We start from the raw sequence: 25,257 nt of genomic DNA on the forward strand, positions 1-25,257 counted from the left end.
ATTTTCAAAGAAGGCTCTAGAAATTGCTCCTCATTTTGATCAAAAACCGCTCAGACAAGCAGGCCACCAGAATGCACTGTACTAGCTCCTTCTTAGGTGCAGTTCTGAAAGCAGATGGGAGGTCTGACACCAAAGCAGAGAGAAGATAATGCATTTTAGTCTTTGATTTGTTGGCTGCCTGAGTTAATTAATCTTTCACTTTTTTTTTTTTTGTATGAAGAAAGGCAGAACCAAAGGTTAAAGTGCAGTCTGTTATTTTTATTAAGTATTATACATATTTACATTTCTGTATTAGTGATATTCTAATAAAAGGCAGTTCTTTCCAGCTGTATTTTTATGTACATTGTGGCTTGATTCTTACTTCTTTTAATGAATAAAATTAGCAAAATAAGTTTGGACATAGTTAAAACCATTATTCTTTTTTAGACAATGGTTTATTGGTTTGAATTTAACTTATTAACTTATGGATAATATGCTGTATCTTACACAGGTCGAGTATGAGTCTTTAAATCCCCATATACCAATTACATTTCAAGTATTGACGGAATCTGCTACATTTGACATCAATGTCAATGGAGTCATTTCGACAAAAACCAAACTGGACTATGAATCCCAGAATAATTATATACTAAATATTTCCTTGTCAGATGGAAATACTACTGACTATGCTACAGTGTTTATCAAAGTTACAGATGTCAATGATAACAGTCCTGTGTTTGGTCCACTCAACACTCCCATTACCATTCTGGAGAACATGCCAGCTGGAACTCGTGTTACCAGTGTGTCAGCTACAGATATGGATGAGGGCTTTAATGGGTTAGTGGTTTATAGTCTGAGAGGTGGAGAAGGAAAAATGGATATTGACACCTCAGGATTAATTTTGCTGCAAAAGGTACTGGACAGAGAAGACCAAGACTCCTATAACTTAACAGTGATCGCCAGTGACCAAGGCCAGCCCAGGCTGTCTACAGCTCTCAATTTGACAGTCACCATCGATGATGTGAATGACAATTTTCCAGTCTTCTCATCAGATAGATATGAAGTGCGTGTCCCTGAAGATGAAGTGCTTGGAAGAGCACTGCTGACAGTATCTGCTACTGATAGGGATATTGGGGCCAACGCCCTCGTGAAGTACAGAATTGTTAGCCAGCAGCCTCCAACCTCCTCGCCGGTGTTTCTTGTCAATTTGACCACTGGCCAGCTTAGCCTGAGCCAGCAGCTGGATTACGAAGCCATAAATGAATTTGAAGTAGAAGTGGAGGCATCAGATGGAGGGCAGCCAAGTCTCAGCGCTAAAACGCGTGTTTTTGTGCATGTACTAGACGTCAATGATAACCCACCAGAATTTAATCAGGCAGCTTATGACATATTTGTGTTTGAAAACCTACAGAAGGGTAGTCCTATCTACACGTTCAGTGTTACTGACAAGGATGAGGTAGGTACCAAATTAATCTCATCTTGATAAATCAAAATGACACTCTTTTTCTCTACTAACCTGCAAAAATTATAGTAGTAAATGGGCAACGGGAGACTTCTTAAACAGTTGGCAATAAGTATGTTTTGTGTCACCAAAAGTCCATCTTGCTTTCTATGGAGCCAGCAATAAAACTTCCTTAACCAAGGGCGTTACCAACTTGTACAATATAGTTTAGTGGCTATATCAGAGAAGGTAAGAAGAGCTTCCCTCCCTGTAGATGCGTAACCCAGGACAGGAATTGTTTGTTTCTGTACACATGCATGTGAGATAAACGCATGTATGTCACACCAGATAGAGAACAGATGTTTAGTAATTTTTTTGTTAATGTTCTGTATTATTGCTTATTACGTCAAAGTAATCAACGGTGGTTTAATATTGCTTGGTAACTTACTTCTACGTGAGAATATTTGTTAGTGCATTTCTGCAATGCAGTCAACCTGCCCTTGGTATCAGCTTAATCAGGGAGAAAGGCAATTGTAAAGCTGATATAGTTTCTTCTTCTTTAATAGGAAATGACACAATTTCACTCTGCTTTATAAAAAGTTGTTTCTTTCTCCCCTTGTTTTATAATGAAATTTCACATGTAGCCATGGGACTGGGGAGCTGGTTTGGAGGAAGAGATTTCTGATTTGCTATTGTATTCTTGCTCGTGTCAGTTTTAAAGAAGCATAAATGCTTCTCCCAGTTCAGACTCCACAGAAGTGTGTGTTGCTGCCCCTCGCATCATGGGGATTGGTCTTAGAGAGCTTTAGGGAGAGGATGTCTAGGACCCAAATAGGGAAGCCCACAGGGGCTTCTACTTACCCCAGTTTCTGTTTGCCAAAGAAGTACATTATTCCCATAGCTCAGGGTACAATATTTCATTTCTTAAACCTTGCAAAGCACTTGTAATGAGAAGTCCTATAGAAATGTCAGATGTTAATTTTAATAAGATTATTTTTAAAACTTAAATAGTCATAATTTTAATCTTAAATTAGCTACGTTTTCTTTTTAGACTGGCTTTTCTCAAGGACACTTTATTCATAACAGTACTTTGTTTACTGTGGATGTCCCCGGAATACTTTCATTAAGGAATGACACAGAACTGGACAGGGAGACTACATCTGGATTCACTTTACAAGTAAATTTGGGGCAGACTCTGCAGCTTTGTCTCATTTCTGCTTCATTCCCTCAAACCCTTTTTCATATCTTCATCAGATGGTTAAAATGGCAATACCATCAACTAAAATTCCATTTTTGTTTCTTACTTTGGCAGGTATGGGCAGTTGATGCTGAAACAAATGGGCTTAATTCAAGTGCCTTGTTCCACATCACCGTTCTGGATGTCAATGATAATAACCCTGAGTTTCAGATGCAGCCATATCGATTTGCGATTCTGGAAGGAGATTACATGTTGGGTGCTCCTGCTAGAGTTGGACGTGTGACTGCGACTGATTTGGATGAGGGAGAGAATGCACAAATTACTTATTACTTATCAGCTGAGGATAGGGATAATCCATACAGCATCCAACAGGTATGGTTTTGGTTATGCTAAAAACAATATTTAGATACTGTTTTCATGAAGTTACTTGACATAGTAAGATACATCAGGTAAAAAGAGTAGGCAGTAACCATTCTAGTACACATGAAATCAAACCCAGCGCATGCTCTGTAGTTTGGAAGTATATGTCAATGTCCAAAAACTAAGATATACTGGTCAGACATTGCCTGGAATCTGAACTATATTTGTCCAAAGGAGAACAGGGGATTTCAATTCCTCATCTCAGTGTACAAGAGTTATCAAAATGATCCGTGTGTGAACTCTATTACCTTCTCTAGGATGGAACCATTTTGGCCAATGGCTATTTAGACCGAGAAACTAAAGAGAAGTATGAGCTGCTGTTGGTGGCATCTGACAACGGAGTACCTCAAAGGCAGGTAATAGAGAGGAACACATTATTCTTTATTTGCAGCTTCCTTTTATTCGTAAATTTAAGTGTCTGTGCATTTTCTGAATCATGGTTTTCTCCCGTCACACCCCAGAATTTCACGCATGTCAGCATTCAAGTATTAGATGTGAATGACAACCCTCCGCAGTTTACAAAAGCACAATACTCGGCAAATGTACGTGTAGCAACAGCAAAAGAAGGAGTGTCTGTGCTATTTGTGTCTGCTACTGACCTTGACGTTGGGAACAATTCTGTTATTTCGTACAGGTAAATATCTGTGAGGTTATTAAGTATCTTTTGTTAAAGAATCTATCGGGTTTGCGTGGCAAGATTTTGGTAGCAGGGGGGCTACAGGGGTGGCTTCTGTGAGAAGCTGCTGGAATCTTCCTCCATGTCCAAAAGAGCCAGTGCCAGCTGGCTCCAAGATGCATCCACCGCTGGCCAAGGCTGAGCCCATCATCAATGGTGGTAGTGCCTCTGGGATAACATATTTAACAAGAGGAAAAAACACCTGCACAATTGCAGGAGCAAGAATATGTGAGAGCAACAACTCTGCAGACATCAAGGTCAGCGAAGAAGGAGGGGGAGGTGCTCCAGGCGCCGGAGCAGAGATTCCCCTGCCAGCCCATGATGAAGACCCGTGTGAATGCTCTTTTTCATGATGGAAGACATACTTGGAGATAAAAAGGTTGATACATATTTAGGCTAATAACACAGCAATTAAAACCCATTGCTTAGCCGTTCTTTATAAACAGACGAATATTGTCTGCTGCGTGCTTGTTGCAGATGTAACAGTGAGTGGATGGTACTTCCAATGTCATGAATATGAATGTCATACTGATTTCTCTTTAATGCAGCCTCATGAACCGTTCTGATGATTTCCGGATAAATAACCGCACTGGAGAAATCACCCTCAGCAGTAACTTGGACCATATCACAACCGACACAGTTGTTACACTGATAGTTATTGCCGCTGATCATGGAGTTCCTCAGCTTACATCAAATGGTAAATAGTATCTTTTCACCTTTTTTTTTTCCCCCCACATAAATGTAACCTTTGCAAACATTGAAATTTGAAATTTATACCATTGCTCTCACGTCGAAATGAATTAGGGCTAGAATCCATGTTATGTTCCAGTAATGATGAATATTTGCTTTTTACCCTTTGATTTCCTCCCAGCTGCTCATATTAACAGAAAGCTGTATTTAATAATTCTGGTTAGAAATACAATTTTGTAGTTCTGCAGTGATGTTTATGGTACAAAAACCAGGACTTCATAGCAGTAGCCACTCTAAACAGATGTATTAGAATAATACTGATAATGCGTGTTTCTCTTTCAGTTTTCTTTTATTTTCTTAGATTTAGAAACACTTATACAAATTAGAAACTGGCAAATAACCCCCAAACAAGTTTCTGTTCTTTCAAAAAATATTCTTTGTTATTTTCTGTAACTTTTTCATGCATTATTAGGGGTTAGCTTTGATTTATCATGAACAGGAGAAACAACTGATTTTCTTAAAAAAGGATGAGTGGCCAGGATAGAATTTACACTCACATGGTTTTACGTATATCCCTTCTCTTTTGTTACAAAGCAGTTTAGCAAAAAATTTCTAGGGAGTGGAAAATATCTGCATAGCCCATGAACTTCAAATTGGTGATCCTTCCTTTCCTATCCTATAGAAGCAACACTGCTGTGATCGGTGAAGTGGGGTTATTCTGGAACATTAGTTAGGTATAAAAGGCATCATGGTTTATGTGTTACATATTAATCCTTATTACTATTGACTTTTTTTTTTTTCTCATTCCTCTTTCCTACATGCCAATTTCTGTCATTTTCTATTAGTTCCTCAAAAATTTAGGGAAATGGAGCACAGAGCATGATTATTTGAGCAGCAACTTCACTATTGTAATTTGTTTTCTCTCATTAGCCTCTGTTACCCTCTACTTGCTGGTAAACGACACTAGCTTTGGCCTGACTTTTGATAGCTCCAGCTATGAGTTCAGCGTTCAAGAAAATGAACCAGCTGGGACTGCTGTTGGCACGGTGAAGGCGCTGACCGGAAGCATAGCTGTACAAGTGGCGTACTCTCTGAAATCTCACAGCAACAAGTTCTCTGTTAATGACCAAGGAGACATTGTGGCTCTTGCCGGGCTGGATCGAGAAAAAGTCGACCTATACAGCATCGTTGTAGAAGCTGTTGATTCTGTGGTGCCACCCAATACAGCTGTTGCTTTGGTACAGTATAGTGCATTTTAAAATATTTTTTTAAAGGGATTATAAAATATGTTAAAAAATACATTAAAAATCAAGCAATATCTGGATAACTGTCATCTGTTATGCAAGCATAAGGATTTTGAGAGCCTTTTGTTTAATTTCCCCTTTTCTTTCTGAGGAGATATTACCATCTTGAAATATTGTCAACTTCCCAAATTCTCTCACTTCCTGAGAGCTCCTCTGTGAACAACCCCTAACCAGAGAAACTGATTAACACTGAAACTGATTCTGTGCATGGTTCTTTCGAATGCATGAGGTAGATGAGTCAAAATGCCCCCAATTATTAATCCTGCTCATCTCTTCCAATTAGAGTATGTGTTATCTCATTTGTAGCAGTTGATAACAAAAAAAAATAAAAATGCTGAGATGCTGAAGTTGTCAAAACACTCAAATGCTGAAAAATGCTGAAGTTGTTCTGTAACCCTTTGGCTTTTAGTTTGGAGGGTTTTTTGGTACGTTTGTTTGGATTTTTTCCCTATAGGCTTCCATAGACTAAAATGAATCAAAATTCTCCTTTGAATACTGTTCTACAGCTCAAATATTTGTCTCTTTCTTTTGTTTTTTTCTTTTGTTGTTTTTTTTTTTTTTTTTTAATACAGGTAACTGTGAGAGTAAATGACATCAATGACAATGCTCCAGCTTTTTCAACATTGATCCAAACTAAGTTATCAGCTCCTGAGAATGCAGCTACTCTAGACTTGGGCATATTCTCTGCTACTGATCTGGACATAGGAGTTAACGCACTTATAAGCTACTCTCTGCAAGAGGATTTTGCTGGAATGTTCCATATTAACAGTTCCACTGGCAAGCTGATGACAAAAAAGTCCTTAGACAGAGAGATGACGGACAATTACGAATTGAAAATAATTGTAAGCTGACAAATTTGATGCAAGTTCACAAAATTCTCAACATAGAAAATACCGAATCATCACAAGAAAAACACTTAATCTGAGTGAATTCCATTAGAATTCATTAATGAATTTTGACTGCATATGTTTTGCACCCGGAGTTTTGTTTTCTGCTGTGTAAATTAGTATTAGTGAATAAACAGCCCATGACCATCAGATCTTAAAGGTGACAGTCACATGCTAGCTCACTGTGACATCTGCGAAGCGTTCCTGAGTCCATTTTAGACCATGCAACTGTCATACTGCTGTACTGCTCTTACTGCTTTGCCAGTCCATATTGATTGTCCCTTTCCCTTATTTTTTTCATTTTTCAAAATATATATACTTAGACCATTTTAAAATACCTGAAATATAGATTTCCAAGTTAAAATAATAAAAAAAAAAAAGTTGACAGCATTAAGTTTCACCCAACATTCTTGTGGGTATCTATTTATTATAGCTGATTTAATGGGTTTTTACTGCTATTAATCAGATAAAATATTGTGCATACAAAGAAGTGTTCCAGCACTGGCCATTGTGCTCCAATATATTTTAAGGGGATCTATACCGCTAACATATAATTGAACAGGTCAAGGAGCTTGTGGAACCTATACAGGACAGCAAGGAAACTTAACTAAAAATCAAACAGTGTCTTCTGAAAATTTTAGAATTAATAAAAGTGGACACTTTTTAAGACTAATTGAGAATTGTCTATAGGTACCTCTAGACTATAACTTTTCTATGGTTTGTTAGCGCGATGGAAAACTGCACTGTGAATTTGCCACATACTGGCTGCTCTCACTATTTGTTTTGTAGACACTTCAAGCCTTCAAAATGTGAGGCATTTCCTTATTCTTTGAGATGCCACAGGACAGATGGGCATCTTCATACCATGGTTTTATTGCCATGGTGTAGTGCCACATCTGATGACGTGACACATTTGACCTGGATCCAGGCTTAAGCAATTGATTAATTGTTCATGAAACAAGGCAGAGCATGAGACAGGGTGAGGATACCAGCTGCAGGAAGACCTGCAACATTTAATGAAGCACAGGGCTAGAGCAGTGTAATTGGGTGATAACTAATCCCGCAGAAACTCTTCTGAGACAAAGTTTCCTTTCACAATTTTCAGAACAATATTGAACTGGTAAAATAAGTTTGTATCAATGCAGTGCTGCCTTCAATGACAAGTTGTTTCTTCACAGGCCACTGATTCTGGCAAACCGCCGCTCTCTGCAAGCTTAGTTCTAAGCATCGCTGTAGAAGATGCGAATGACAACCCGCCGGAGTTCCCCCAGAAATCGTACTCTGTGACCGTAAAAGAGAATGAGCCTCCACATGTGGTACGTGGCATTAAGAATAAATTGGCTATTCGGCAGCTCTTTTCTTTATGTAAACTTGGAAGTGGTAGTAATCTATGATGACTGTGCATTGGTGAACATATTTTTTTCCTTTGTGGAGCCTGTAAAATCACACAGCATGTTTGTTTTATATGACAGTGGAGTGCCTATCCCACCCACTCTTCCTAAAACTCTCTTTGTGCCGCTCTCCCTTTCCCTCCTGTCCCCAGCAGCGATGCCACCCTGCGTGGATCTAGTTTTCAGAAGACCTACAGGCAGCATGTTTTAAAGATGCTGGAGGTGTTGTGCATGTATCCAGCATCCCCCTGTTCTTAAGGTTTGCTGTCTTCTCCCAGTATATCCATTTCTGCCTCCGTATCTGCCTTGCAGATGTGAACTAATGGTTTACAGGAATCAAGGGAAGAGTTACCACCTAAGAATCTGTACCATCTGTTACCAGCCACGCTATATTCTGTGTCAGTATTCTAGCAATGCAATTAATGGCTATATGAGTAGTTCAGTCAGTAAACACTATATAGTTAAATGCCACTCTTGCGTGTAAGTTTTGCCGCTCTGGTGGTTCTGCTCTAAACCTGTTGGGTTTCTGTTTGTTTTTTCTCATTTAGATTTTGAGTGCAGCAGCCACAGATAAAGATATAGGGTACAATGCCATTATTCATTACACCATAATTGGAGAGACTTCTTCATTTCGTGTTGGAGAACTTTCTGGAAATATTACAACTCTTCAACCTCTGGACTATGAAAGTCGTTCCCAGTACACGTTTATTCTGAAAGCTTTCAATCCTGGAGAGCCACATCTCCAGGACACAGCAAACATTACAGGTAGGTCTATTTTACCACAGAAAAGTTACCTTTGTTTCCCTTAGGGAATGTTTCAGCATGTGTAATTGTAAGGCATAAAGATAGCCTTCAGGACTGACACAGTCTGCTAAAGCAAATTATCAGAAATGATGATGTGTCCTTTTGACTACAGCCAGATGAATTTTTTTCTTAAAAAATGTTTGGCTTGTCAAAAATGAAGATTTTTCACACAAACTGACATTACTTACTTCAGTGTTATCCACAAATTTTTCTATGGCATTTTTTGAGTACCTATTGACATTTTGATTGAAAAGGTTTCCAAAAACACAGTTCAGTTATTTTTCTGTTTATTTACAGAAAGCCTGCTTCTAGGGCGGTAAAAACCTGTTGACAATGATTTTTAGTGCCATTAAAATAACAGTACTAGATTGCTGTTGGTTTTTTTCTGGGAAAAAAAAACAAATCTCTTTTTCCCAACACAACATAAAAGATTTCCATGAAGTTGGTAGCCTAGTTTTTGGCCAGCCCTAGTTTCGATCAGTACAACTGAAAGTATTGGTCCCATCACTTGTAGTTTTGTGCTATTTATGTTACTGTATTGCCAGTTTCGCTAATTGTTGGCCAGGTCACACACAAATAATAAAACTAAGCAATCCTGTCTCACAATGCTTGCAATCCAAGCCGAAACCTAGAGATACCAGGTGAATATGGACACAGAAGGGAGCCTAGTGAAACGATAAGATGATATTATTCATGACAGATAATCGTGACAGCATGGTGGCCAGAAGTGCAGCCGTTGTGGGAAACTATTGCTTGAGCAGTAAATAATTTAATCCACAAAGGCAATCATTTTGCAGTACAGAAAACAAGGTTGCCGTCTGGTTTAAATTGAGAGAGCTGCAACTCAATTCAGAGGAGCTGAAGAAATAGCTTGTAACCATTCAGGTGAAACTCATGTTTACACTTGGATCTTCCTTTCTTAGTTACTGTGGGAGATGTTAATGAAGAAGGACCCATATTTGACAAGCCCTCATATTACCAGATCCTTCTAGACAATTCTACAGCTGGCACACTGGTAGTAGATATCAATGCAAGAGATGAAAGCATGGGTTATGATGAAGGCATTTTCTACAATATTTCAGGTATGTTAGAAAAAAAATCTTACGGGTGTTTATTACTGGGGTACTTGCATACTGCTAATCTAAGCTGCTCGACAGAAGAATGAGAGATAGTGATCATACATTGAAGTGGCAGCTTCTAACTGGATATAAAGGGGAAAAAAGTCCTCTGTGAGGATAACAAGTACTGCCCAGAAAGGCTATCCTTGGAGGTTTTCAGCACCTGATGGATCAAAGCCCTGAGCAACCTGCTCTGAATTCATTCATGATCCTGCTTTGAGCCAAGAGGTTGGACCAGAGGCCTCACAAGGGCCCTTCCAACCCAGACGATTCTGGGAGGCAGATGCAGGATCAAGAGAGGCCAGGTGTCTTGCTCCAGATTACATATACAGATTAGGATTTCAACCCGTGTCTCTTAAATCCTGGGCATGTAATTCAGTTGCTTGTCTCTGCTGGCTCTGTTGACATCTCCAACACTTGTTTTTGCCTCTTCAGGTGGAAACTCAGATGGCCTCTTCAGTCTTTCCAGCACCACAGGAGTACTCACCTTAACAAGAGATTTATCCAAGCAGATTGCTCCCCTGTATTACTCCTTGATAGTCACTGCTACAGATTCGGGTCTGCCGCCTCTTTCAACTTCTGTAAAGGTACTAAAATTTCTCTTAGTGTCTACTTATGCAGTTTATTCCCCAGATTGTTTCATTCTAAACTGAGTGTGACTACACCAGGAAACGGGTATTAGTGAGGTGAAACTATGCAAGACACGAATCAGAATGTCAGAGTCCCACTTTTGTTTCAGGAACAGGACACAAGATGATAACGGCTCTAAAGTTATGCTGCTGTAGCACTAGCTGGCATGTCACCCATCTTGGTTTTGATTATTCCGTTTCAGAAAAGGCAAACAGAAGCTCTATACAGTGAGAGATGAAGATTAGAGGAGCGGAGACTTCTGTGCAAGGTCAAAGAGTGGGACAGTCAGAGGGGATGTAATGGAAGTATGTGATATAATAAACAGCAGACAGCAAATAAAGTCTTCATGTTTATTTTCCTATAATACAAGAAAAAAAAATATTAAGTTGAAGACTGAGAATGTAAATATGATAAAATAAATATTTTTTTACACAGTGCTTACAACTGGCTGGTGATCTTTTGCCACTAAATAACACAGCTTAGCAGAATCCAAAAAAAGGACCAGAAACGTATAGGGATAAAGACATGTAGAAAATTATATTCAACAGGATCTTAAAACATAGACTTATGAGCCATCATTCTTAAAAGCATCGGACAGCAGCTGTCTGGTATCATTTAGAAATAAATTGTATTTATTTTTGTGAGGCAGTAGGCATTATTTATTTATCGCCTGTCACCATTTTTCATATACAGTCAGTTATAATAATTTCAAAATACTGTACTAACAAGCTCCTGCTCTGCTCATACATTCTCCAGTGGAAGAATTTGTTGCAAATACAGACCAGTACCTCTTTCTAAGAGCCATTTAGCTAGACAATTGATTTGAAATGTGCTATATGCCATGAACTGGAATCCCTCTCTCTGTTTTGGAAAGTATACAGGTAAAGCTAAACTGAGTTGGTTGCTGGCATTTTTCACTAACCTTCGCTGCTTTCAAGGCACTAATGTGTCAAACTCGGCATGCAGCCATCATACGCTTTTTTGTATTGATAAAGTTCTGGACTTCTGTTGTTGCATAACTGAATAGAAAAAGCCTGCTAAGCCTGAAAACTTAACCCCTGTAGTCATCTCCTTTTCTCCGCAGGTGTCAGTAACGATAGCTCCCGTCAGCATTTCACTTCCCGTGTTCTCTGAAGCAGCCTATCAGCCTGCCCCTCTGAGCGAGAAGACGCTGCCAGATACGTTTGTTGTACAGATCAGTGTGCTGTATAAGGTCCCTGTGATACACAGTATTGTATCTGGAGATGAAAAGGGTGAGCTCTTCATTTGAAATAGCAAGAAAGAGGGTGTGTTAAACAACCAGCGCTGCAGAGCACTTAGCTTTTGGATTGTTTCTTCTCTCCTTTTGCTTTTATCTCAGCTCTACAGCCATTAATACTGGATGTGTATCAAATCAACCAGGCGTACAAATTTGATAGGGATCGGGTGTGGGCACGTGATTGAGTTTCTGTCAGATTAGCTAGAGACACATGAGACAGAGCTGACTGCACCAGCTCTACGCTTTTGTATGTCTGCTACAGGAAGATCGGGTGGTACCTGATCAGGCATAAAGTTACAGTGACTGGAGAAAGAATACCTCATTCAGCATAAAGACTGCCGGTAGAAAAACTAACACAGCAACATTTCCTTAACAAACGTGAATGTGTAGAGTAAGTTTATATGGGATCAACTGGACTAGGCTGCCCGGGGAAGTGGTTCAATCACCGTCCCTGGAGGTATTTAAAAAACGGGTAGACATGGTGCTTAGGGACATGATTTGGTGGTGGTTTGGGCAGTGTTGGGTTGATGGTTGGACTTGATGATCTTAAAGGTCCCTTCCAACCTAGACAATTCTATGATCAGTGCTTTGTCATGTGTCTTTTCTCACTAAACTGATTTTATTGTATCATCAAACATAGCCACTTTATATTTCTTTTTTTGTAAAATGTTTTGTATGAAGTTGTGTCCCCCCCCCGAAGTTATTTGCAGAATTCCTCATCTTCAGTAAGAACAGAACTTCATAGGAAATGAAATAATAGTTTCTGGTTGAAACAGGGAAAATTACCTCTGACTGTTTCAGAGGAAGGTGAAGACCTTCTGACTGGACGGTCAGTGGTACGGTGAACTTCTCCCCTTTGGCTCCCATCTGACCTTCTGAATTATTTGTTTTTGTTAATTACAGCCCTGGATACATCTGACATTCTTGTAAATCCACGTAGGATGTTATTTTATTCTTTGAAGAATACTGTAACATACAATATTCATAACAATAATGTGTAGTTTGCACTGAAGGGTTTGTATCTTCAGTTTTAACTAATAAAATCATAAACAGAATAATTTATATTTTTGTTTTTGTTTTTTTTAAACAGAGTATTTCGTTATCGATTCATCCACTGGTATCGTCAGAACAAGAAAGAATTTGAAACTGGAAGATTTTCCAGTCAATTTCAATGTGCGAGCAACAGATTCATCTGATGCTAACATATTTAATCAAGTTTCTGTGACTGTGGAAGTTATTGATGTAAATGATTTCCCTCCTGTTTTCCCATCCTCTCTAGTAGAAGCAAGACTTGAAGAGGTAAGAAAATGCCACCCAAACTGAATCACAGAAATAAATCCTCAAAATAATAATAATAATTAAAAAAAATTCTTTTGGTGAGTATAGAAGTAAACCTTCTGGAACTCGACTGCTTGCCATTCTTTTCTGCCATATGATGTTTTAAGGTTTATTTCAAGCTGAAAATCCCAGTCCACAAAAAGAATGATCTAGAAGTGTGGACATATTGAAGGAAAAGTGAATCTTTTACTAGTAAGGGGCTTCACGAAGGAAAAACAGCCACTCCATTTTGCATATTTGTACACAGAGAATATTCATGTGCATTCAAAATCTAGTGACTGTGCTGGGCACCTCATAGACCCTCACCCAGTCTTTTGTAATGGAGCTTCATATAGAGAAGTAGCAGGCAGAAGTCTCTAATTTAGCAACATTTCTCCTCTTGCTCATGTACAATCTGTTGTGATTCTTCCTGACACCAAGTAATCGGTAGCAGAAAGCAAACCAGATTTCAGTCTGTGGCTGTTATGTTATGATATCACAGCATTTAATTATGCAAAGGCATCTAGCTCAACATTTCACTCTTAAATTTTCAAACAACACTTTTCACACTTTAATCTGCTAGCTACTTTTTTAAAAAGATGCACACTGATCATGTTTATATTTTATATTGCATGTACCTTGACTTTTGAGATTTCCAGCTGATTCACTCACATTGTCTTTTAACAGCCACAAATGATTTAAAATCTAGTCCATTTCTAACATTGAGCTAAACATAGGTTTAATTATCGCACCTATTTTTAATGTTCCCGGTTAGTTTAATGCAGAAGAGTTAGAATCACATTTCCCAACCTTAGAAATTGATTTCCATGTGAAATATTTACGCAGTAGGAATTGCTGAATGCCCTGTGGGATCAAGTAACTTCAGCTCAGGTCTCAAATGGCCGTGCGAGTGGAACACTGATATTTATTGTTAATCTTCACGATAATCTTGAAATAACATTTTTTAAAAGGAAGAAATAGAGTATTTATTTTGAAAAGAGTAATTATTAACCAAATAGTGTTCAGAAAGAAACACGATTTGTCAGAGTTAGGTTGATGATTGGACTAGATGATCTGAAAGGTCCCTTCCAACCTAGACAATTCTATGATTCTGTGATTTTGCAGTTGAGAACATCCATCGGGTTTCATAGGAGCAGAGGCTGTTAAACATGAATAATTCCTCATCAGCCAGTCAGATGCTGGAGGTTAGCATTTGGCCTGTTTGAAATCATGGTGATTTTTCTTCCTGAAGACTGCTGCTGTAGGTAGAGACATGGGGCAGGAAATAGTTCTTTTCTGTAAATTACAGAAAAAAAAGAGATTCTCTCACTGTGCTGAATGAGTTGTATAATTTTGATTTTAAAACGTCTGTACTATTTTAAGTGTACGCGGTGGCTGTTACTTCCCCCGAACCAAAGTCTCTGACAGCCTCAAATCTGTTCTTCATCCACAGAATTTAACCCCTACTCAGATTGTCCAGCTGAAAGCTCAGGATAATGATACAGGTAGAAATGGCTTCCTAACTTATGGCATTCTCAGTGGAGACAGACTTAAATTCAGGATAGATGAAGCAACTGGAATTCTTTATTCCACCGCCTCCTTCGATTATGAAGAGGAACCTAGAGAGTATCAGGTTTGCTTTAGATTCCTTACATCTTTCCATTATTCAGAACTCTTTATCTTTCCCTTGGACAACAGGTGACACTTTTGTTTTTGTTTAGTTTGATATTGCTTGAACATTTTATGCATTGTTTTAGAATATGAGCTTTTCAAGATGTGATGCATTATTAAAGCAAGACACTGCCTTTAGACTATAACGAAATTCAAGTAAGGCTCATTGTTTACCTGTCCTACAAACTCTCAAACGCTTCAGCACATAAATAACTAACTTCACAATGACAGCTCGTGTATTCAGTGCTGTCTGTTTGCTTGAATCTGTACTCAACTGAGATCTTGCAGATACAATTCTCAGTTAATCTTTGTTGTTGCTGCCACTGCTGGATTTTTTTTTTTATGAGCTTATTTTGCTTGAAGCAAAAATATTGATGAATTTGTTGGTTCTATATAGAAAGACTTTTTTATCAACCAAATACTCCTTAAGTTTTCAATAATCATTTCGAGGTGAAATCAGAATTTGACTTTATGTTTCTAAGAATACTGCGAAGTTTAAAATTCACCAGGATTTTTTAATCCTTATGCAAGTACCTATTTGTGTGATTTCTCATTACCAATAATTGTGCAACTTACAGATCGTGATATATGCTGAAGATGATGGAATCCCTGAAAAGAAAAGAGGTTACTGCACAGTTACTATAAAGATCATTGATGCTAATGACTGCCCACCTGTCTTCGATCCAGTGACTGAATTCAGTGTGAACGAAAATGCTCCTGTGGGATTCATAGTTGGAAAAATCACAGCAACGGACAGAGACACAGGGGACAATGCATTTGTTCTATATAGCCTTACAGGTAACAAGGAATTTCTTGCTGCACTGGAACAACTGTCACTTTCTTGTCTATGCTGTTACGAGCTAACGTGTGTTATCGCCTAGCCCCCTTCCACATAAGCCAAGAAGGTTCACTTTCACCTGGGTTGGTACTTTACTAATTTATGCTCATACAGCTTTCAAACTGATTGAGTAGGAACTTCTTTTGTGGAAACTACAAATTGCTTTTAATCATACGCTTAATTCTGTTAAAAACCAGCTTTTTAAAAAATCTTTAGCTACTCGACTGCCATAGCTGCCATCAGCAGAAGTAGTTTTGATGAAAAAGAAAATGCTCATAGCTTTCCTGAATGAGGAACAAGGGTCCAGGGCCTACTTAATCCCTGCCTTGTAGAACCCATTGGGCCTGTGCCAGGCATTAAATGCTGCTAAATTAGGTCTCTCCGCAGCCTGTGGACTGTGAGCATTTCACAGCTATCAGGAGCAGATGTAAATGATATCACAAGTGTGTCAGGGACCCGACTGACTATCGAGGGCTGCTGGAGAGCTGTCTTCTTCGCTCTTGTGCCAGACACCGTTACCACTGCAGCAGAAGTGCCACAGCAGACGGCAGGTCACCTACTGCTACCTCAGATCTCTGCCCGGGTTATTGATATAAAGTGCCTTCAGTTTAATTTTACATTAACATGCCAGCTTGTGCTCTGCAGTGACTGAGAGCTCTGATTGGTGCTTCCTGTCACCTTTGACTGTGGAAGCTGATGGCATTGCCGTTGAGAAGAGCGCCCTTTTTGCCACTGCCCCTAAATCTGACAGAGATGGACCCTCTGGACCAAAAGCCTGCAGGAGTTGAAATAGTTGTTTTTGTTCCATGGACCATCAAGAGCAATGTGTATACAGTTTGTATGTTTTTAGAGTCTTTTCTTTCCAATCTGCATAACAGAGTTTGAGGTGGCTTTGGACAAGGGTGGCCAAAGCCAGTAAAAGTCACTGCCGGGTCTTTTGGCAGTCAAATTGATTTCTCTTTAGATCTGTGTGCCGCTCAGCCCACCTTCAATAGAGCAGAATAAAATCAGTGAGATGTTGGCAGGAGCACTGTCTTGTTGCAGCGCTTCATGACTGTTACAACCAGCAAACACGAGACCGAATGTACAGAAGGTCAGAGGACTGTAAAAGCGCCAGGGAACACCTCAGATCTCCTCTAAGAGTTGCACAGGCTTGGAGGAACTTGCTTCCAGAGATTCAGCCCAGAACTCTAATGTGCTGTCCATCATCACGTGCGTGCCTCAAGCACTATTACTTTTTGAGCGTGACAGATGTATTTGCAAAGCTTGTTGACTCACATTGCAAACATTCATCCACTCGAAATACCTTCAGTTTTTCTTCCACGTTATCTATATGATATTTAAAAAATTGTTCTAACGAGCTCAAAACGCAAGTAAACATATAATTTGAGCGTAGTTAATTGTATGCTTCCAAGATGTATTTATTGATAACGCTTCCTTAAATTTATCTCAGGTGGCGGAGGAAATATATTTGAAATAGATGGAATACATGGCAACATTAAGATAAAGAACTCTCCAGACTATGAAACTGTGAATAAATACAACCTTACAGTGAATGCAGTCAACAACAAATCTGCGCCTTTCCATCAGGTAAAAGAACCGTCATTGTAATAAACAGTGATTCTTCTAGTAAGAGTGGATTTTAAATTAGTGGGAGGGAGATCTATCAAAGACATTTATTCTGGGGAATAAATTAGTCACCTAATAGTGTTTAGTGTCAGATTTTTGCAACCTTTGTCCATGCTGAGAAGTATTATACTCCATAATTACTTGAAATACTTCATAGTCACGCATGGAAGAATATGACCCTGAATTGTTTGCAGACTAGTCTGTGTTGGGGAACAGGAATTCTTGCCTACTGCCTATTAGTACTGTAAATGCCTTATAAATTTTCACTGGAGAAAAAGTAGTTTTCAGCAAATTGTTGTAGCTCTGCTGTGTTTCTTTTATTTGAAAAGATATTATACACTTATTTAACAGAACTAGAGCATGTGCGGTTCTCTTAACTGCATCTAGCAGCAACAGTAGGACATGTTGGCCTCCTAAACTCATCCTGTTCTTACCCATTCAGACACCTTTCAAGAAGTAGAATCCTACTGCAAATTTGAATTCCCACGTCTCTTATATTAAAATCCTGTAGTGATCTCTGATGTTGAGTTCACAAACTTAAACATAACACAGCATTTTACTACAGCATTTTCAAAGTCTAATTTGTACTTTTTGTTGCATATGCAAATAACAAAAAATATCTCTTAAGTAAGACATTCTAAACATTCTAAAATGCATTAAACCATTTTGTTTTCTAGGCAACTACTCATGTCACTGTTCTAGTGATTGATGTGAATGATAATGCTCCAGTATTTGCTCAGAAATCCTATTCCGCTTCTATAAACATGATTAATCCTGTAGGTGCTCATGTCATAACTGTGAGCGCTACCGACAAAGATCAGGTAACTACTCCTGTTTGATTTTGACATTGCTTTAAGCTGCAGCCCAAATACATTTTTCGCCATTCTCTAGGCACGAAATACCAAATGTAGCAGAAAGTGATTTCTGATTGACTAACAGCACTGGGAATTGGAAAGGAGGACTTTTGATGCTTCTGCCTTGACACTGATGTACTGCCTGCCTTTGGGCATGTTTCTTCAGCTATATTTGCCTTAATTTTTCCTCTTGTACGGCGTTGTACCAGTCTTTCAGAAGTACACAAGGACCAAAGCAATTTAGTGTCTGTGGAGGTACTTGAACTTCTAAGTAGAAGGAGCTGTAAAAGCTAAACATCATATAGCTGGCTTGAACACGGAAACATCTGCTTCCCAAACGCCTCCGAAGTGTGGTACCCCAGCTAATTATCTCTGACCCCGTTTTTTAAAGTAATTTTGTTTGTTGTATCTGTACTGCACCCATTGAGTAGTATCCAGAGACTGGCAGAGATATCCACTAGTGAACCAAATCACCGTGACAGCATCACTACTACTTATGTCCTTTAAAAGAAGAAACATCTGGAAGTGACAACAGAATAGGTGTAGCAGGTGCCTTCCTATTTCTTAGCGCATAATTTTGGTTAAAATACCTGCAGCTATGGGGTATATTGCTGCAAATAATCTAATGGGCCCCTTTTTGTCATCCTTCTCAATTATTTTATACAAAATTGAAATTGCTCATGAAAGTTAGGTGGACTCTGTGAGATCTATGTTGAGACCCCTAATGAAACTCATCCTTCAGATAATATGTCTGGTCCTCTGGCGTGCAGAGTGGCACTCATCCTCCCTCTGCCACCCTTTCAGGATTCTGGGGCAGAGACTGCTACTGAAATTATTAGTCTTTCCCTGTTCCTCCCTGCTCCAGAAATAATTATAAATCCACAGATTACTTAGAAACAACAGATGTTCATGGTAGGGTTTGATCCTGCTGCTGCAGAGCTGTGGGAGAACAATGCTTCTCAGAAATACAGAGCAAAGTGCGATAGAGCAAACCCTCAGGGTTCGTCAGAACGGCTTTTCTCAGGAAAGGGAAGCAATGTGCATAGAGCAAAACGCGTGCAGCTCTTCTGTGGCAGGCAGGAACAGGGCTTGCCCTCATAGCTGTGGGAGACTGCGCTTCTCCTCAAGGTGTGAAAAGGATCCAAGGGACTTTGGCTTATTCTTGTTGACATCACACCTTTAGATGACTCCCTTTCACTACTCTGACTGGCCCTCTCTACACGTGTCCTTAATTTATTTTCATTAGAGATCTTTTTTTTTTTTCCCCACAGTTTTACTGTGTAACCGGACAACTGTTTGTGAATTTTCCTCTGCTTTGTGTTTTTGTCGGCACCCATCCTACCATAGCTAACCCCAAGTTTCAGTGTTTATCCTACCCTTCAAAGTGTACTCCTAGTGCATGTAGTCTTCTTTAATATTGCTATGGGAATTTTTTAGGATCTTGGAACATCAAAATTAACTTGGGGAGTGGGGGCTTTGCTCACTGACCCTTTCCTCTGCTGCTGCTCTTGTGTTACATCTTAAGCACGAAGTAGCTCTGAGCCTGGTTCTCTCTAGTTATTTAAAGTGCTTCTGGCATTCTGTCCATTTAAGTGTGGAAATATTGAGATTCCAGTGAGTCTGTACTATGGAACTTGAGGCACTGAAATAATGTGGTCCTGCAAGCAATAGTTACATGAAGTTTTGTTCCTTTCATGGCAGGGGCAAAATGGTCTTATTGAGTACTACATCCTCCCCGATCAAAACTCCAGCTCGTTCTTCCTGATAGAAGATATGAGTGAGGGGAAAATAACTACAACTGGAAACCTGTTTAGTTCTGGAGAGATCCAATTGACAGTGATGGCGAAGGACAAAGGCTTTCCATCTTTAAATGACACTGCTGTGATTACTCTTAATGTGTCTGACAACCGTCCGTTTGTTCCTCGGTTTAACGAGAGCAAAATCAGGTGAGGCTTTCACCTTAAGTTGTATAACTGTTGCATACTCTCCAGAGAGTGGAAAACACGGTGAAGTTGAAAGTTGAAGCTAATTTTCATATTCTTCCATGCAGAAGAACATCAGGGTTTTTTTACACAAAACATCCATGAAATTCTGCTATGCCAGTGGTTCCATGAACGTGATGCGAGGCATCAGCTTTTGTTTCTTTACTGTGCAGTTCGTATAAGCCAGACTCTTTGTCCCTTTCCTCTCACACACTAATTAAACATTCTTCTTTAGCCTTTACTCAAGGATGAACAAATGTCTGGCTAGAAAAGTAGGGCTTGCACGGCACTCTGAAAGTCAGGGAGCTCTGGCAAACAACTAGAGGGGAGGGGGCAGGATTTTCCACAGAGAACTCGCTCTTAAAGAGTTAAATTTCAAAGCCTGACAGTGCAACAACTGCTGGGAAATTTAACATGATTTATCATTTATTTTCTATATTAGCATTTCCGTTTTGGAAAACACAGGAGTGGATTATTTAATTTACGCTTTTACTGTGGTTGAAACTTTAGGAAAACCGATTGATTATACAGTTGTATCTGGCAATGAAAGAGGTGAGTACTATTTCCCTTATGAATTAAAATAGCCGAGATAACAGAATAACCTGTCTTTGGTGCGGCAGATGTAGCTGTATGTAAATGAGGAGATGGAGAGCAAGGATTAAAACCTGTGTCATATTTTTAAAAAATCAAAGTACACCAAGAATTTCTTTCAGAGCTCTTCAGCATGGACTTTGTTAATCTCCTCTGGCTAAATAGGTGGTGGTACCTTGCCAGAAAATGGGTTCTTGTAGTCTTACATTAGGATAATTTGCAGGCTGAGGGAGCCAAAATAGAAGTTGTTAGCAAGCAGCTTCCTCCCCGCCGCTCACTTTTAGTCTATCATGTCCTTGCACTTGCACCAAGTCAGGGCATCTGCCCTCCTCCAGCTTTTGCAGCTGTGCTGTGACTCCCTTTGCTGCAGAAAAAAAAAAAAGGAAATCATTGGAAACAGAGAGAAAACTTGGAAAGCAGCAAAAAAGGAGTTGTGCAACAAGAAGCTGCAATTCTTATTTTCCAAGTATGGTGCTCCTTTACGTGTTTGAGGCCTGTTTGAGGCCTGTTTGGTCTGGGATGGGACCCCAGCTTTGGTGCCTTTGATGCTCAGCCAGTGGAAATGTTGCATTTCACATTCCTAAGAGCAGAGGACCCATGGAAACATCCTAAGAGCAACGCAGACACAAGAGGTAGGAGGAACACAAGTGAAATGGTAGTTATAATGGCAAAGGTGCATGTTTTTCCTTTCAGGTCATTTCAGATTGGATACGAAAAGTGGTCAGCTGAGAACAGCAATTAATTTGAACTATGAGGAAGTTTCTCAGTACGTGATTTTAATTCAAGCAAATGAAAATCTCTTGCCTGCCGCAGAAGTCCAAAATTCAGGTAACCTTTTACTTCAAAGGACATTTCAACTTAAATCAGGGGCAATGAACACGTCTTCTGTATTTGCAACCCAATATAGGAATCAGGACTCTCTTTAACTGCAAAGTCTGATGTGAAAGATGAAAAGCTGAAGGTCAAGGTTGTGCAGAGAAGCGCAGCGGCCTTCCTCCAAGGCTGCAAACCCCACAGGGCCCTACCATGGTCTCAGAAAAGAATGTAATAGCTGGACTCCTCAGCAGGAGCTGGAGGAACTTGCCTGCCCTCGTGCCTGGTAGACCACAGCCAGCCAGAGAGGGCTGACAGAGGAGCAGCACTGTCTGCTTTTGCCAGTGAGCTCCTCTGGGCACATCCCTCCTGCGTTCCCTTCCTTCTCCCTCTTCCTCGCGTGCAGCAGAGACGCTGCTGCAAAGCCACAGCCTGACCCGGCCTTTGAAGTCGCGCTTTGCCGTTGTTTGTTGTTGCAGTTCACTTGTGTTTGTTTAATAGGCCTGTTTGCCCAAAATGTGATGATGCTGACAATCTCGGTGCAGGACGTAAATGAAGAGCCGGCATTTTTGAGTAACACCTACTCTGCTCGGATACCGAACTCTGTGCCGTACAAGTACCCGGTTATTACAGTTCAGGTACAGTATCTTTCTGTGCTCTTCATGAGGACAGAAGTCCTTTGAAAGATTTTGGTTTCTTCCACGGTTGAACTGGGTTAAAGGAGCTGTTAAATCTGCTCAGATTCTGCCCATCACCCAGGTTTTACATGAGGCTGGTGAAGGATGGGGTGTTTAGGGAACAGATCCAATACCTGTCCTACCAGTGGGTCTGTCAGAAGAGCCATATGGTCTGACTCATGCTGCTGTTATGGATTACGTCCTGCACAGGCTGCCCCTCTCTCTCTCGCTCTCCCATTAACTGCTTTGTTTTCTATCAGACCCAAATGGGAAATGAATTACAAAATGGAGCAGTTCTCATCTTTGTCAAAGTCTGGTGTTATCCCTCCATTCTAGCCTGCTCCTTTTATGCTTGCAGCTGTAGAATCCTTCAGACTTTATGGCAAACGTACTTCCCCTTTTATACCCTTGGCCTGATTCTGATAGGTTGTACCCCGCTTTTGGTTTAGTGCAAAGAGAAAAATAAGACAGCACAATCCTAGAATACCCATTTTAGAAATAGAAACTGCAGAGTTTAATGATTGAAGAGCAACGTGCAGTCCAAAACCCACAAGCTGAGTTTCATAAATCGCCTTTTTTTTAAACCCAGGCCACAGATCCAGATTCAGGAGCCAACGGACTTCTGCTGTACAGCTTAGTGAATAATCAAATGAATGAATTTGACATCGATGAAAACACGGGGCAGATTTTTACAGTTTCTGTAGCAGGAAAGGCTGGAACATTTTATCTGGAAGTCCAAGCTGCAGACCAAGGCACAAGAAGACTCACAGCCCAGGCAACAGTCAATGTAAGGAAGATTGTTATTTATAGTCCTGATTTGCTTCCACATTAAAACTCTGTATACAAGAAGGGCTAGGTTTTGAAATGACAAAAAAAAAACAACACTGTATAGTAAGACTGTCCGATACACCAGTGTTTACTACGTACTTTCAGGCCAGAATTATGAGGTTATCATTTCAATTGACATATGTTGGCATGAAGACTGACTTTTAGAGGACAATTGTTGTATATCGGAGAGGTGGGGGGGTTTTTAGGTTTGGTGTTTGTTTTTTTTTTTTGAAAGTCAATGTGGGAGGTACAAATACTTTAGAAAGCCCTCACATGTGGGTTTTTTTTTTTTATTTATTAGGTAACAGTTGATTCCAGTTCCTCTAACAACATGGTGGTGGCGGTACTTAATCAGAAGATCAACGTTGTTGAAAAAAACATCGCTGAAGTAAAAAGGTATTTTGAAACTGTGAAGCTTATTCTGATATAATATCTAATGACAAACTGAGAGTCCCTTTGAGATAGGGACCTGACAGCTTACAGGGCAGGTGGCACAGCCAGCGACCATGAAAAGCTAGGCCTGCCACTTGACGTACTTCAGAATAATTTGAGGGAATTCACAGGAATCCACCAGTTTTTACCCGGTAAGGCTTTGGCCTGAGCTGACAAATGTCAGAGGTGATTGGACTAGATGATTTCAAGAGGTCTCTTCCCGCCTCAATGTTTCTGTGATTTTTAACAGCCTAGGATAAAGTTTTTCAAGATACCAACATGGAGAAAGACAAGATAGAGGCCACAAACCAAACCCATCTGTTCCACAAATGAAACCCCGCCTTTGAAGCACCGCAGCAGAGCTGCTCAAGGAGGTCTCAGCCCTACGCTGCTAGGGGGTTAGCCAGCGATGTGTGGCTGGCTACGCCACAATGAAAACCATATTTTGGCCTTTTAGGCACGTTAATGAAGACACGAGTTCTTTTGTTTGATTATACATAAACATATCTTTACATTGGAAATATTAAGTCTGGTGCTTTTGAGGGCAAATCACTTTGAAGGATGGAAAAATGAGTTTGTGATGTTGACACTATTACAGCACCAGTTTCTTGTTGGTAAAAATTAAATGGAAACTCTAGATCTGCTCTGCCGCTTTCTTCAAAGCAGCTGGTACTGACTGCCGTCAGAATGATGGATTCACTGGGCCAGTGGTCCCATCCGGAGTGAAAATCTCTCTGAGAAAAAAATGAGGATTATGAGACTGAGTTTCCCCCCTCCGCACATTTACTGTTTGTAATACTCCATAGGTATCACTGCCTGTATTTATAAAAAAATAATGTTAAGCATGAAATAAGCCCTATTTCAAAGCCAATAAGCTTTGAAAAGCGTGACTAAATATATGATATACTATGCAGTATTGGTTATGAAATCTAGGTATAAGGGTTTGTTATCCCTTCCTTTCTCTCATTAATTGTTGAGTTATGCTAACAGCACCTATCTAAGAATTTTCATGCTATATATAAAAGTTATATAGCATCTGCTAAGGAAAATTATCTTTACCTAGCAGTTAGAGATAAGGACTGGATTTTTTCTCCTCTGCTACTCAATCACTCATTGATATTGGGCAATTCCCTTGCTGACAATAATCCTGCATTTTCACATGCTCAGATTAAAATACTAAATCTCTGCAAAGTGTTGTATTAAATGCTACTTTTCTGTCATTTAATTTCCAGAGTAAAAGAATTTGTCATTACCCAGTTAATTTAAAATGTTTTCTTAATATGATGGCAGGGTCCTGGAAGATAAACTTGCATGGAATGTATACATCGTTGACGTTTATTCCAATGAAGCTGAAAGAAAAGCAAGAAGCACCACTGATGTAACCTATGTAAAAGTCATTGCTTTTGATGAGGCAAACCAGGAAGTATCTGCAGAAGATGTAAAAAGGTCTGTATGGCAGAGCCTGTCTTCTGGGGGTCAGCACTATGCAGCTAGGTTTTGTTTCCCTTAAAATTATTAACCTCTTGGACTGGACAAGTTTAGATCAAATTACAGTTTATCTGAGACTTCTCTCAAGGCTTAAATGGAATTTTTAGAATTCAGAAAGCTTTCATTGTTTATTGAAAGGTAACTTTCAGAGTTTGTCAAAAACATGAATAAGGTTGTTTAATTGTGCAAAATGTATTTAAAAGTCGGTTTTATAGAAAACTGCAGCAGAAAAAATACCATTAAAATAGATATCATCTTCATTTTAGAACTGCAGAACGTTGATTAAAAACTTATGTTTTAGGTGTATTTCACATTTTTTTCGTAACATGACAGGGGTATGA

At 39.6% G+C, this 25,257-nt stretch overlaps 1 protein-coding gene across 1 annotated transcript in view; it reads left to right on the plus strand.

Moving 5' to 3' along the window:
• The window catches only part of LOC128906766 (protocadherin Fat 4-like), a 42,695-nt gene that overhangs the window by 14,549 nt on the left and 2,889 nt on the right, over positions 1–25,257 (plus strand). Inside the window, exons 15-38 of the mRNA XM_054194616.1 lie at positions 491–1,435; positions 2,733–2,990; positions 3,296–3,394; positions 3,500–3,672; positions 4,263–4,411; positions 5,335–5,642; positions 6,281–6,550; positions 7,774–7,911; positions 8,535–8,751; positions 9,714–9,872; positions 10,344–10,495; positions 11,623–11,791; positions 12,887–13,095; positions 14,567–14,746; positions 15,363–15,582; positions 17,076–17,212; positions 17,929–18,072; positions 19,807–20,051; positions 20,530–20,639; positions 21,372–21,506; positions 21,993–22,129; positions 22,758–22,955; positions 23,298–23,392; positions 24,719–24,874. Coding sequence (XP_054050591.1) covers positions 491–1,435; positions 2,733–2,990; positions 3,296–3,394; positions 3,500–3,672; positions 4,263–4,411; positions 5,335–5,642; positions 6,281–6,550; positions 7,774–7,911; positions 8,535–8,751; positions 9,714–9,872; positions 10,344–10,495; positions 11,623–11,791; positions 12,887–13,095; positions 14,567–14,746; positions 15,363–15,582; positions 17,076–17,212; positions 17,929–18,072; positions 19,807–20,051; positions 20,530–20,639; positions 21,372–21,506; positions 21,993–22,129; positions 22,758–22,955; positions 23,298–23,392; positions 24,719–24,874 — 5,003 coding nt within the window. The remainder of the gene's footprint in view (positions 1–490; positions 1,436–2,732; positions 2,991–3,295; positions 3,395–3,499; positions 3,673–4,262; positions 4,412–5,334; positions 5,643–6,280; positions 6,551–7,773; positions 7,912–8,534; positions 8,752–9,713; positions 9,873–10,343; positions 10,496–11,622; positions 11,792–12,886; positions 13,096–14,566; positions 14,747–15,362; positions 15,583–17,075; positions 17,213–17,928; positions 18,073–19,806; positions 20,052–20,529; positions 20,640–21,371; positions 21,507–21,992; positions 22,130–22,757; positions 22,956–23,297; positions 23,393–24,718; positions 24,875–25,257) is intronic.

This window comes from Rissa tridactyla, chromosome 3, assembly GCF_028500815.1.
Source record: "Rissa tridactyla isolate bRisTri1 chromosome 3, bRisTri1.patW.cur.20221130, whole genome shotgun sequence".
NCBI classification, from domain to species: Eukaryota; Metazoa; Chordata; class Aves; order Charadriiformes; family Laridae; genus Rissa; species Rissa tridactyla.